This window comes from Pseudoliparis swirei, chromosome 23, assembly GCF_029220125.1.
Source record: "Pseudoliparis swirei isolate HS2019 ecotype Mariana Trench chromosome 23, NWPU_hadal_v1, whole genome shotgun sequence".
Classification (NCBI taxonomy): Eukaryota; Metazoa; Chordata; class Actinopteri; order Perciformes; family Liparidae; genus Pseudoliparis; species Pseudoliparis swirei.
The window spans coordinates 9,281,109-9,295,786 of record NC_079410.1 but is presented as its reverse complement, the minus strand read 5'-3'; the positions used below and the strand labels follow the sequence as shown (position 1 = coordinate 9,295,786).

At 44.9% G+C, this 14,678-nt stretch overlaps 1 protein-coding gene across 6 annotated transcripts in view; it reads left to right on the top strand.

The window, feature by feature from the left end:
• The window catches only part of LOC130188077 (septin-9-like), an 84,155-nt gene extending 71,712 nt beyond the window's left edge, over window positions 1-12,443 (top strand). For 4 of the 6 annotated variants that reach the window (XM_056406145.1, XM_056406147.1, XM_056406146.1 and 1 more), the window contains 9 exons: window positions 2,415-2,624; window positions 4,440-4,568; window positions 4,973-5,054; window positions 5,302-5,439; window positions 7,569-7,686; window positions 8,658-8,753; window positions 8,917-9,013; window positions 10,840-10,891; window positions 11,088-12,443. In XM_056406145.1, coding sequence (XP_056262120.1) covers window positions 2,415-2,624; window positions 4,440-4,568; window positions 4,973-5,054; window positions 5,302-5,439; window positions 7,569-7,686; window positions 8,658-8,753; window positions 8,917-9,013; window positions 10,840-10,891; window positions 11,088-11,229 — 1,064 coding nt within the window. In that variant the 3' untranslated portion in view covers window positions 11,230-12,443. The other 2 variants (XM_056406150.1, XM_056406148.1) reach the window with 2 other exon arrangements.
• Window positions 12,444-14,678: the final 2,235 nt, after the last annotated feature.

Here is a 14,678-nt window from a genome sequence, read left to right as displayed (position 1 = left end):
AATAAATGCAGCTAATTCTTACAATAGTTAAATATTTATATTGATATAAAACTGTCAGCTTTGAGATGTCTCTGACATTTGGACCAGTGTATTTATCATAGTAACGGGGAAGAAGGGAGATTATTTTTTTATTTTCGTGTCGCTGCTTTTGAATGATATTTGATCTCTCTGAGGCTGATACTTTATCTCAAGTGTCTGTTCACCCCATTCATTTCATGTCCATTCCCTTTGATGCTTTGCTGGCATCCTGCCGCAGGTGAGGCTCACTTGTCACAGCCTCGCCTGTCAAGGGGAGCTCGCCCCTGGCCAACATCTCTGTTTACAGCCGTAGCTATCTGAGAAGTGTTGGCGGAGCAGAGGGGGAGCTTGACATGAAAAGTGGCAAGCCGAGGACAGAGAGAAAAAAAGGTTTCGTGAGGAAGAGATAAAGGTAATAAAAGTGGAGACTTCAGGAACTTCTAGAAAAGGGAGCACAAATGTAATGTTGAAGATAAAAGGCGGATGAGCCGTGGGAGGGAGTTGTAATGTCGGACTAGAAGAAGGCAGGGGAGTCTGACAGGAGAGACAAAAGAAAACCAAGAGATGGGGTGGACGGGGGAAGCTGATGACGGGAGAGATAGGACGGTAACGGCGTGTGTGGAGAGAGCAAAGGGTGAGGTGGAGAGAGAAAAGACACGAGCAGAGGTACGGGAATGTGGGCGGTGCAGGGGAGAGGTGGAGGGCAGTAAGTTGCTGACTGACTGCTGGAACAGGATGGGGAAGTGGTGAAGGAGGCCAGGAGAGCTGCTTCCATAGGTGGGTCTCTAGAAGAGACGCACACACACACACACACACACACACACACACACACACAGGAGCATATTATAAAAGTAAGATTCAGCGTTGAATATGAACCACTCTTGAGTTTTCACAGTGTTATTCTTCACTAAATTTCTTCCATTAATCAAAGCAGTGCCAGGCTGGCGTGTGTGTGTGTGTGTGCACGTGTGTGTGTGTGTGAACTTTCTACTGTTGATTTTAATTCCCAGAGTAATGCGAGTGAGCTGCCGAGTTGTCTGGACTGTTTCTCCTTGTGGCGGGTCAAGTGTTGTGGAGTGAAATGTGTCTGAGCTTGAAGCCAATAGCTGTTTAATTCTTGGCAGCATGAAATGGTGTGCGTGTGTGGTGTCATGGCGTCTACTGTATTTAAATGCACAAACTTTGTGTGTGTGTGTGTGTGCGTGTGACCAGGGCTAACTGGGTGAGTGGATGAGGTTTCCTCCCTGTTTTCCACTCTCACATTAACAGGACAGTAACACCGTGCAGAGCGAGGGGAAGGGAGGCCCTGTGGGGGGGAGCAGCTCCATGAAGTACTGTACACACAGGCACACTGTACATTCTTCACCCATGCTGACATAACTCGTTAAGGTTCAGCCACTTTCTGCATGCTTATTGGAGTCTTTTAACACACCGTCGTAAACACATTGAAAGTGTCATATTTATCTTCCAGTTGGGCGTGCGTCCGAAGGCATTCCACCAGGGGCCATTACGCTAATCATTATCAAAACAAACTGCAGGGATAACCTCCTGCCAAGTGCAAAGTACAGTCATTCTACAGAGTATATGTTCTAATAGCTTTCTGTTGAGTCAAGAGTCTGCATTGGCATGAGACCAGCCACTCGTGCTGGTTGAAAGTGGGGAGGTGTTTCTTTAAGGAGCGAGCTGAAACAACGCGGCGACTTCCGCTCCAGTCCTCCAACAGGTGCATCCGAAGCACTGATGAGCAGCTTTTTGTGAAATACACTCATTTGCTTTCTTTCAAATAGTTAGATGAGTAAATCGGATGTCGTTCTCATATTCGTCCGTTACACATGAGGCTACAGCCGGGAGCCACTTAGCACAAAGGCTTGAACCAGGAGGTCACAGCGAGCCGGACTCGGTCCAAAGGTAATAAAACCCACGACCAGCAACTCTGATTTGCAATATTTATGAATTGTGTGTCTTATTTGATTAATATATACAAAAAACAATGAAGGATTATGGACCAAATGTGTCTATGACCAATAACTTCATTGATCCTCTCACCGATCTCCCTGCTAGTTCGTTTCTTTTCTCTTCAAGATCTGGTATTGCTTTAGGGTTTTGTGCATCTTGGCATTTAGTACATGGTTCCTTATTCAACAGGTGTGTTCGTAGCTCTTAGATTATTCTTGTTGTGTGGATGCTTTCCAATGAAATACCATACTATTGTCCACTTCCTCATCTTACTTGCATGAACTGGTTTTTTTGTATATATATCTCACAACTGCTACTTAGCCATATAACTGTCACTTCTATCCACCCGCATTCCCTCCACACACTTAAACCCCTCATATCACACCTCATCTCATTCCCTCTAACATTCTCTCTCTCTCTCTCTCTCTCTCTCTCATTAGGGCCACAGGTGATTCCCAGCTACAGCAGCAGTGCCATGTCTCAGGCGGTGGTGCCTGACGCCATGGTGTCCCCAGCAGTGGGTGGGCCGTACGGGGAGAAGGCCGGTGGCCCCGGGTTGGACTTCAGTTACGTGGGCATCGACGCTATTCTGGAGCAGATGAGGAGGAAGGCCATGAAGCAGGGTTTTGAGCTCAACATTATGGTTGTGGGTAAGTAGCTCATGTGGACTCTTTTTTTTGTAAATTGTGTTTATTCTCAAAAGCAGAGTACACAGTTATACATTGAACTTGTCATTTTTCATTTTCCCCCCATCCCAACACAGAACAAATCGAACAAATCGCACTGCTTGAATTGTCAAAAAGCACATAACAGTATTAGTAGTTAAAGTATTACACAAAAGTGAAAATAGTGTAGGAGGCAATACAGTCAAACAGAAACCAGAAATGAGTTTGAGACATTGTAAATTATTGCTAATTATTAGTTCCTACAACAGCGTCAAGACAACTTAAATAGCTTCCCCCCCCCCCCCTTTTTGTAAATAAAAAAGAAACATCAAAGACAACAGAAATGGTTTATGAGTCTAATGAGAGAGTCTTCAATTTATTAAAGTATTGTATAATCGGACCCCAGGTAGATTGAAATTTCTCTGGCTTTCGCCGCAACGAGAACTTGATTTTCTCCAATTTTAAGAAGAACACTAGATCCTTGAGCCACAAGGAGGAACTGGGAGGGCGAGGTGACTTCCAGCTCATGTGGACTCTTTAGTGAATGTCACATGTAGTGTCAACCTGTTACCATGACACTCAGTCGGCTTTTATAACATGTGTCTTGGTATGATAGAGTTTCCTCTCTCATTATGGGACCTCAAACTCATTTTAATAAGCAGCCACTTAAAACTCTTTCTCACTAAGCCCTATGATCAGACACCTTTTTAAAACAGGCGCTAACTACACGTACAACACGAGACGAGCCATCGTAAATCCTCACCCTCCCTACCGTATGTCTCCTCTGGATGATGTCGCGCCGGTTGGTCTTGGGTTTCATCTTCTCATAAAAGGCAGCAGTTCTAGAAGCAGCCTTAGGCTTGAGACTTAAGTTAAATAAAGTTGTGGAGGCGATGGTAAACTAAAAAACGTGGTTCCCATGTTTAGGTGACGTTATATTACCCCCCCCCCCCCCAGTGCAGGAAGGAATGCAGCTGTCAGCTTCCATACTGGTTGCAACGCGTGCGCTTCTTGTACAGAACATGCGACTGTTGAGTTTGTTTCTCCATAAATCAGTGAGGACCTCCATGTTCACGTAACCTGAAGTTGAACTGTGCCTGTCGGCTGCCCAGTGGGCCCCTCTAAACTCTTCATTAACCCGCGGTGAAGTTGGCGCGGTGTGTAGGAGTCTCAGAGGCTCCCGTCCATATAAACATCTTATCATGACTCGGCGTCGACAGTGAGTCTCGCTGGTTCTTCTAAACTAAAGTCGCCCTGAATTGATCTCTTGCAGTTGGGGAACATTTTAAAGCATTCATGTCCTTGCAAGAAAACAGCAACCATTCATGAATTTGTATAGATTAAATGTGTGTGCTTATCTTTTAAATGAATTTACATCCATTCTTTTCACTTTGGCTAGCTCATTTCTCACAGTGTTACCTAGAATATATATATATATTTTTAAAGGGTCGTATTTATTTCATGTCTGTTAGAAGATACTTCTTTACTTGTGGTTGCTAAGTGTGCAATAAGCAACGCCTTCTGATCGATTTAGAAAATAAATTGGTTTCCCACGGGTCGAATCTGTCTTAATGACGTTGTGTTTGGGTTGAAGTCATGTGACTTGCTGACGGTGTTTGTGCTGCCATACACCTGCAGCTCGTCACTGCTTCAGCCCCAACACTGACAGCGTGGAGTCGTCCAAACTGTCCGTATAATGGATCTTGTTTGGGTCTTTTTATGGCCCCAATGTTTCAGCGTGTGGACTGTTGCGTGTCTCTGTCTCCCCGTCTGCCTCTCTGACCGTGTCTCTGCTTACAGGACAGAGTGGCCTGGGAAAGTCCACTCTGATGAACACGCTGTTCAAGTCCAAAGTGAGCCGCAAGTCAGTGCTGGCCACAGCCCAGGAGAAGTTCCCCAAAACAATCGAAATAAAGTCAATCAGTCATGGTACGGCCCTCTTGAACCCCTCAACTCTTCTCTCTGTGCTTTATTTTTACCCGTTTTCTATTTCCAAAATACACTCCTCACACTTCTCTTTCCCTCTGTATTTACACTTTTCTCTTACATGCTGCTTGTGTCGTTGCTCCAAAAATGTACAGTACCGTATCCTTACTTTGCTGTTTTCTTTAATTGTACTTTTCTTTTTATTACTGTAATCATGGATGAAACGATCTTTAATTATACACTCTTATTGGCCTCATAAAACCAGCCCAGTTTCAAATTTTTCAGCTGTGCAATTTCCGATTCATGCTAAATGTTAGATGTTTGCATCTACAGCGTGTGGTTCAGTCTGAGTTTACAAAGTGCAGAGTGTGTTTTCACATTAAAGTGCTTTTTATTTGTGTGTGCAGACATCGAGGAGAAAGGAGTGAGAATGAAGCTGACGGTCATTGACACACCAGGTTTTGGAGACCAGATCAACAATGAGAACTGGTAAGCTATTATTTTACCATCATTGCATTGAATATATAAAATCGTGTCTAACCAGAAGCCCCTCCCTTCCTGCTCTCACACTCTGTGCCCCCCACTTACCATCGACCTCTTTTACCCATCTCCATCTACCCCTTCTCTTCCTGTTTTACCTCCTGTGGTGCGTCCTCTTTTCCTCACGTATCTGTCCATCTCTTCACTTTCCTCTCCTCCCTCATCGTTCCCTCAATCCATCCCTGCCATGCACCAGTTGGCGGCCCATCATGAAGTTCATTCACGACCAGTACGAGGCGTACCTGCAGGAGGAGATCAACATCGACAGGAAGAAAAGGATTCCAGACTCCAGAGTCCACTGCTGCATATACTTCATCCCCCCGACCGGACACTGGTGAGGACACGTGCAAACATGCTTACAGATGCATGTGAGAGCACACGTTTACTCCAGTTGAACTCACGCGGTTAAGAAAGCCTGGAAAGAATACAAAGTGAAAAATGTTTGGCAAATACACTTGATCACTTTCTTGGTGGGACTTGCACGTATGAACAGTATGAAGCCACCGCCAGCAGCTTGCTAATGTATCTTAACGGTCCACGGTGGAGTAAACACATTTTTGGGAGGATTTTCATTCAAACACACTGAGATCCTCCATGTCGAGCTAAAGCACTGAAGGCATTTCCTTAACAGTTTGTAAATGGATATCAGATTCTGCATCGTTAACATTCATGTTCGCGAGCTCGTAGTCTTCTTCTTCCCGACCGGTCTGATCCTTAGTTGACACAACAATTACAAAAGACCTGAAATTATCATTTTCCTAATCGACTCAGAGCCGTTCTAACGGATCATGTAAAGAGACATGTTTTCTTTGTTTGATCTCAAGCATTCTGGTGAGGCAATGTGAAACATTTCTTACCCCTCATATAGAACACACATATACGCCCACACGCATTTTCACAGCCAGATGCAACATGTCCCAGAACACCAGTCCAACACACACACACGTATACACACACATACATAAACATTCACACACACACACACACACACACACACACACACACGCACTCTCTCCCTGGATGTCTTACAGAGACACGCATCTGGCTCTAAACTGCCGTTCCTCTCCACATTGTGTCGGTTCAGCGCCTCACTGCTCAGAGCTCAGGGGGTTGGCGTGTACTAGCAGAAGAAATTAGGGGCAGTGTGCACAAAGTGTCATGTGTCCTTCAAGTAATAGATTCACGGCACATTGTAGAGCCTTTGCTTTTGTGTTACTCTAGTCGAGTGCTGCGGCCGGTCTTGGGAAAATGTTGAAGGCAGCTTTGGATCGTCAGCCTTGTTTGAGACGCACACACACACACACACACACACACACACACACACACACACACACACACACACACACACACACACAGAGTTGATAATCAGCACTGTTCTTGGGCTGCACCTCTATTCATTTCTGTGTCATGGACTGTCTTTACTCTGGCAGGGGGCTGGCGTGAAAAGGCCCTCTGTCTCAGCGCCCCATGCAGCAATGTTTCATAGTGCAGATGTCACATGGGCCGGCCGGCAGCTGCTCAAGGATTGCCTTAAAAAGTCTAATGGGAGAGAGGAAGGAAGGACGAGGGAGACAGAGAGTCTGCGTGGGTGTCTGGGAGCGTGCGATCAATTCTGCACGTTTGTCTTTTTGTGCTCTTGCATGAGTGCATGAGACAATAGATGGTCTTTGTCAAAGTGTTGTTAGCCAAGCCAGGATCCTCTACCGTAACCACTTGCAGATGTTTTTTGTCAAACTACGACACAATCAAACTGAACACGGCTCCTTCCAAACTCGGCAAATCGATGTCTCCACGTATAATGTATGATCAGGTCATGGATGCAACAGTTTAAACTGTGAATCATGTATGTTGGTAAATACAGTAGTTCCCCCATCTGTGAACATTGTTAGGAACATCTGCCCCCTGGTGGAGGAGTGCTGTGTTACAGTTACAGTGACGTGAGGTTTGTGGCTGGTGAGCCACTGACTGTCAGTCAGATTTACAAATATATGATCGCAAAAGAGTAACTTCATTCAACTGGCAGCTTGCACATTGACGACTGGTTGTTTTTCATATTCCATATCAGCGTTCTTTGCACAGGCCTTTCGTCTATCTCTCTGGACAAATATACGTGTGACTTTGTTGTAAAAGCCCTCCTTATCATCGTTTAGTTTTAAAAGTGTCGAAGAAGAGACTTGTGGGCTCTCGCACGCCCCCTTCATTGAGGCAGAGGTATTGTTGACTAAATAGGTTCTACACATATGTGAAATACACGACCTATTCTACGGAAAGAAAGGACATAATAAAAGTGTCTACAAATAATAAAGTGGTGATAAACAATGAGAAAGCAACAGACTGAGGGATTGCACAGCAGCTTGGTGTCTCCTCTGTTTGAACAGGACCTGCGTGAGGCTCCGCCTCCCCTCCCTTCCCTGGTTACAAATCCTATCATCTTGTTTCCTTGTGTTGTCTCTCCCCTCTCAGTCTGCGGCCTCTTGATGTAGAGTTCATGAGACGTCTCAGTAAGGTGGTCAACATTGTCCCAGTCATTGCCAAAGCAGATACGCTCACCCTGGAGGAGAGGGACTTCTTCAAAAAGAAGGTAACATTTATCTGGTGCCTTTTCATCTTTAGTTTATTCTTGTATTACTTTATCTAAAATGTCTTCTTTTTTCCCATTACTCTATAATCTAGAAACATGCTCTCTTTTTTCCCCTCTCCCTCTTCATGCATTCATTTGTCCATGTTTGTGGAGCAGTAACCAGAGATAAGTTCCTGTAGTCGCTCTCTGGACAGTCTCAAAACACGTCTCCATTCCAGCTCAAGAGCATCCGTCTCTGTCTTTACATTCACTCTCCACACTTCCTCGACACTGTTAACATGGCTGCAGCCGTTCATTTGTATGTTTTTATTGGCACAAGGATCTCAGGATTCCCCCCCCCCTCCTCCTCATTAGCAGCATAACCCCCTGGTTTATGTGTGTGTGTGTGTGTGTGTGTTTGCATGCGTCGGTGCTTGGCAGAGCTGGTGTGTACACATATAGGCATCCATCTTGTGAGGTTTTGTTTGTTCACAGACAGCGATTAACGACTAAAGCCAAATTTTTGGAGCAGATTAGAAGGCAGATTAGTGTTAATGCCTCCGTAATCTGTCGACTGTCTCAAGACTGCATCGACCGTGTCTGTCTAATTACTCCTGCAATGAAAGGCTTTCCTTTGTATCCTTTCAAATCTGTAGTGGGTTCAAGGTTTGTTGTGTTTCTCTTTGGCTATGTTTACTTTACAAGACTCAAGCGACATGGATCAGATTTATTTCTTTTGCATCAGAATCAGATCTGGCCCATTTTCATATATGATCCTAAATCTGGTCACTGGTCATGCAACTGCTGTGAGAACGGTCATATGGGAATTCATGCGAGTGTTTCCACGTCATATTTCATTGTGAAGATCGCCCACCCCATCAAGCAGTAACTTTACACATCGAGGAATGCCGAGTCATGTCTTGATTTAGATGCAATTGAGCATGAAGCGCTGTCATGTGAACCTAACTTATGTGTGAACATGCTCTCACCAGATCAGAGAAGAGCTGCGAGCCAACGGGATTGACGTGTACCCTCAGAAGGAATTTGACGAGGATGCCGAGGACAGAATGATCAACGAGAAGATCCGGGTGAGGGAAAGTCTTTTATGTGGCAGGAGTTGTGACTATTATCCTGATCTATGCTCAGACATGTCTTTCCACAGAGCCCTTTCATCCTGTTCAGTCATTTTTACGGTACTTAAAATGAATAATTTCTGACTCCGCTGTCTGTTGATATGCAACCCGCGAGCAGGAGATGATCCCGTTTGCTGTGGTGGGCAGCGACCAGGAGTACCAGGTGAACGGCCGGAGGCTGCTGGGGAGGAAGACCAAGTGGGGAACCATTGAAGGTAAAACTCTCTCCCCTCTTTTTTCCGACCATTTCGGTACCTATTCCCTATTTCACTTTTTTCTTCTCCTTTTTTAAAATTACTTTGCAGAGAAACTTCAGAAGAGAATACCTCGGTATGTAACGAGATAACTGAGGGGCTTTTGTTGAGAAGAAGAGGCCAAAGGGACCCTGGTGGGGGCCTCAATGAGTCAGCCAGTCAAGGACACAATGGTCCGTTCAGTGGTCAGACTGGTGGTCGTGTGCCATGCAGCTGGCTCAGGCCTCTAGCGGACGTCCTCTGTCTGAAGAGGCATGATTAGTTTGCTTGGTTCCCCCCACCCCACACGTCCCCTTTCCTCTGACCTAGGAATTGGTCGCACCCCCCCATAATCTACATGCAAGATTATGGGGGGATTATTTGCCTGTTTAGGGGGGCAAAAGCCAGGATAACGTCACGAGGCCCCATCGTAGCATTTAAGAAGTCGGCCTCCCTGACAGCCGGATATCAAAGGATTTATTGTGCGTGTGCAATGGCGGTCGGAGGACTGGAAATCCTCCAGAGAGGACCCGCTCTAAAGGGCCGCCAGAGGAGGGACCCCGTGTGGGTGGGAACCTCGCTCAGTTATGAAGGGCAGCTTCAGGACCCTGGCCCTAACACCCGCCATTTAGATTCACTCAAAAGAAAACGGCCAATGACTAAGGACGATATTCATCACGCAACATCACAACATATACAAGCAGAGCATTCTAAACAATCTGAGCCAACCAAGTTAGTAGAATTAGTTAGTCAGAAAATACTGAACAACACTATTTTAACGTTAGCCTCTCCCAGGGGAAGAGCTCTCTTACCTTTAGGAGACCGCGAAGGCACCTCAGACATGAGAGACTGGACTTTAGTCAGAATATACTCGTTTTTTGTAGTAAAAAAAAGATAAAAGGTTACAAAAGAGGAAAGTGTAAATATGAATGACAAAAAACGTGAAACTCCAAAGCGCCCAAGACCCCAAAAGGACCTTAAGATCACCTAATAAGACCTCGATCCCTTGTCTCCTCTTGTTTATTTCTTACTTTGTGCTTCTTTAACCTCCCGCTCCATACACGGAAGACATCTAGTCATTCTCAATTCATTCTGACAGACTTTTTCTTTTAGTTACCGCCTTCCTAATAACCCTCCTCCCTTCCGAAGGTTACTGCCAGGATGTCGCCCTAGCAGATACTATAGTTACAGTTTCTGCATATACAACCTTTTTCTTTTGCCGACTTCTGACAATTTTCAGGTCAGAGTAAGTTGATCTCCGAGTTCACTTATTACTTATCCTTATTATTCAATCTACACAGAAGCACATACGATTACACATTGATACATGAAAGAATAACACATTAAAGAAATCATCATTAAATAGACATGAACAATATGAGATTACATGTAAGAATATATTGATATCTGAGATCACAACACAAGGAAATCTTCAATTTCAATCAATTATCTTAATAGAAGAATAGAGAGATTAGTTCTGGGTGTGGTGGATACCTCCAACAATACAAAAGTGTGGAAAGAAATGTGCATCCATTCTTACTGCGCGATTAATCTTTCAATATCTAAGTTAATTAATTAATTAAGTTTAATATTCTGCAGTGTGCTGCACACACACGCACACACACACACACTACAGTGAGATCACTGATTCCATCTAGTGGACTGTTTAGGTAACTAAATAATCAATAAAGCTTGGCTCACAACTGTCATACTGGTTTTTTTTTGGTGTGTAGCCCTGGGGGGAAATAATAATAATAATTGCTCACTTAATTATTTCTGATAACTCGTAACTTCTCCTTTTCCTTTAGTTGAGAACGTAGCCCACTGTGAGTTTGCCTATCTACGGGATCTACTCATCAGGTGAGGGGAATTCTGTCTCCATATCATTTTGTCATATTTCTTCCTGTTTGCATGCAGCCTTGTGTCGCTGTGTCAGTGTTTGTTTTATGTAAAACAATATCTCCTTTGAATGATGATGTGGAGAGGTTTAGAGGTTTGTCCATCTCTTCAACTGGTTTCTAATGTGTGTGTGTGTGTGTGTGTGTGTTTCTTCCAGGACCCATATGCAGAACATTAAGGACATCACCAGCAGCATCCACTATGAAATGTACCGCGTGCGGCGCCTTAATGAGAATAACACGGTGGTGGCTCATGCCAACGGTATGCCGCAGCATCATCTCGCCGCCCACGAGATGTAGACGCCGCTGCATCACTGCGTTCAACCTCAGCTGTGTGTAATTACTTTGCTCTGAGACTTTGACCTGCATTGACGGTCTCCCACCACCTCCATCTCACAGGTGGGATAGAAACCTAAGAGCCGGCCCGTGGGACTTTACTTTCAATGGCTGTCGGCGGCTGAATGGAGTGTTCATGTCGGTTTATTGCCTCACTAACCAAAACTATCCTCTCACTGTCGCTGACGAGGAGAGTGAAGAGAAGTTTGATTCTTCTTCATGTGCTGCATCTAGATTTTATCTGCTTCCAGATCTTACGGTTAACTTGAGTTGGTTTTTCCTTGTGGTGCCAAACATTAAGGCATCGGCCAAACAGAAGCCACTTACACTTAATATCTTCCATTGCCCGAGTTGCCTTAACCAGACACATGTTAATCTCCTCAACTTTTACTTTTAATGTTTTATTTTTGGGGGTTTTCAGCAGTGCTAATAATTAATTTTTGCACTGGGTCACTACATTGTCTGCATGTTGGAACAGTCATGTCTGTCTGGTGCAGCATCAGTCAGCTCCCTCCCAGAGGTAAACACTAGAGGGTTATCAACGAGCATACGTTTGTTTCTTTTTGTGTCACAAGCTGTGTTTGGCTTTAACCGTTTGTTAAATGTTAACTTGGGATGTTGGCATCCTTTTTAAATTCCCATTCATGTCATTGTTTATTAATAGAAATATCTTAAGAGTGATTTAAGATCAATAAGTATTTATGCATGATATAAAATGTGAAAGTTTATCATCAATTGTGGTCCACTTATCAGATTATTCCCACACAAATGCACATAACGCTCACACACACACACACACACACACACACACTTTTCCTGCTTTTGGGCCCATCCTAGTGCCTTATTTATTGGAGAACGTTTGCTAGCATTTTGGCTGAAACTGGAGAGAGCATGTTTGTTGGTGCCAAGTTGACTACATGTGGTTATTTGGCAATCTTCTTTTTCTTGTTTATCTCCAGTCTTCCAATGACCAGCCCACTTTTTCGTCTATTTCTCATGATATACCAAGGATCTTTATAAATTTGAACCATATATATTTCCCTAAACTGTCACTGTCATGCTCTGTGCTGTATATTCTTCTGTGTTCTCATACATTTTTTGTACTTGTATTATTGATAATAACAAATGTTCTTTTATCTTATTTTAAAGAAATAAAAATTAAAGTTGTAAATATGAAATGTCTTTGATTATTTTATTACTTTTGCAATACTGTACATTTTCCTTTAGTGACCTACTGCATGAACCGTTCCCCCCCATCAATACATCGACAGTCCCGGCCTGCACAGCTTTGTGTAAGTCATCAGCTCACCTCCTCTGACTGCACAAGACCACACATTATACAATGTTCTACTCCACTGGATCCCCAAAGCATTTAATTGCAGATTTAATTCACATTCTGACACATTTTAATTGCCATGTCATCAAGCTTTTCCTTGATTAGCCTCTGAAATCAATATGGCCGCCTGCCAGGTCAGTGCATGGCTGATTAGCACTAATTACTTGAATGCGTGTTTCCCTCCTTAGTAAGAGAGAGATGGGGGAAGACGAGTGCTGGGCTCCAGAAAGGGGCTCGCTGTGAGGATGTGCCGACGTCAGCGCCCTGAGGTGGCGCAGCAGTGTAGACTGAGCTCACGGCTGATCCCGAGTAACGACGACTACAATCGGCGTTTCATGTCACGTTTAACTAAAAGTACCGCATGCTTGATTTTGAATCTGCATATTTTTCTTCTGTGCACGACGTAAATGTGAGAAACTGAGCGTTTGGAGAAATGCAGAACATCAGTTGGTTCTCTGATCAGATTGTTGCATTAAAGTTGATGCACTCATCTCATCATAATCTGATGGTCGGCTTTTATCAATACACATGTTCCCCATGCGCGTTCAAAATGGCGACCTGCTGCATCGCTCCATAAAATGGCGTCTGCCGCGCCTGCGACGCCCTCAACCCTCCGGCAAACCCCTACGACCTTAACTCCCAAGTTGAGACCCCCGCATTCTCGTACTCCTTTTCTACAACTCCCTCTCCGTCTCCCCTGGGAACGAGCGGGAAGCAGCTGCACCTCAACTCCTCGCTGGCCGCGCTCGTCCCCTCCTCTTCGCCCTCCTCTTCACGCCACCCAGCAGTCGTCCTGTTGGCAGCCGCCCAGCGCTTCACCGCCCGCCTTAATGACTCCTTAATGAGCCGCATTGTTTCTGCGTACTAATGAAGTCTGGCGACTCAGACGGAGGAGGAAACCTGTGCTGGGTCGCACACCGTTTGTTTACAGGCTGCGTGTTTGTGTACGCGCAAGTGTTGTCGTTTGTGGGGATATTTCTGCTCGAGAGCACACTGAGTTCCACACACGGTTTATACAGTCAACGCGTACGTTTCCAGATTGCACCGAGCCGGCTGCTTTCCTGCCTGGTGACATCGTGTCAGTGTTGCCACTCTGCTGCCAAATTGCACTGCACAGAGTGTGTGATCCAGTCACAAAATATTGCCAGATAGAGAAGACATTCCACTCTACTCGGCATTATTGGATGAGTATTAATAGCAGAAGGCATTCGTATTGCTCAAACTCGGCACAGTGTGATGGATGGGACCAATCGGAGCAGAGCGAGCCCTCTGGACAGGAAGCATTCTGACGAAACTCAAGCTAATGTGTGCGTGAATATGCAAGAGGTGGTTTCACTGGTGTCGGTATATTTAAGGGAGGGGTGTGCTTGTGAGTGATCCCATCTACACGCCATACATCTAAACTAGAAGCTGACTTCTCGACATGTGTGTCTACACTAGCTTGTGTGCATGTGGTCCTCGCCTCTCTACATGAAGCGTTGCCTCGCTGTAACAGTTTAGCTGTTTTGTAATAGTTGTTTTCATCGTGTCACACCATCTCGTCAATCCAACTCCCCTCACCTGCCTCTGATCACCTCGTTAGTCCCTCATTCCCTTCACCTGGTCCTCACGCCCTTCCCACCTGCAGCCCATCCCCTCATTAGTCCCTCACTATTTAGCTCCCTCACTTCCACTTGTCCTCTGCGAGATTGTCTTGTGTTTTCGTGCCAAGTTCTCCAGCGTTATTAGAGTATATTCCTGACCTGCCTGTTCTGACCCTGCCTGCCTGCCCTGACCTCTGATTCTCTGCCCTGCCCCTTTTTGGACTTGTTTGCTTCATCGACTGATCTCCCGGTTTTGACCCAGCCTGTTTCCAACCAAAGACGGTAATCTTTGTTACTCCTGTCTGAGTCGTGCTTTTGGGTCCACTCTAATAGCGCCGTGACACTCGCACCTCGTTGCCATATCTTGTTCTCGTGCTCATCTGCATAGAGCCAACGTGCCACCAGTTAACACCTGTTTGTAAGACGAGTATTACTATTGCGCATTCATCGCTTCTTTTTTTTCCCCTTTTGATTTTTTTAAATTGGCTAACTTG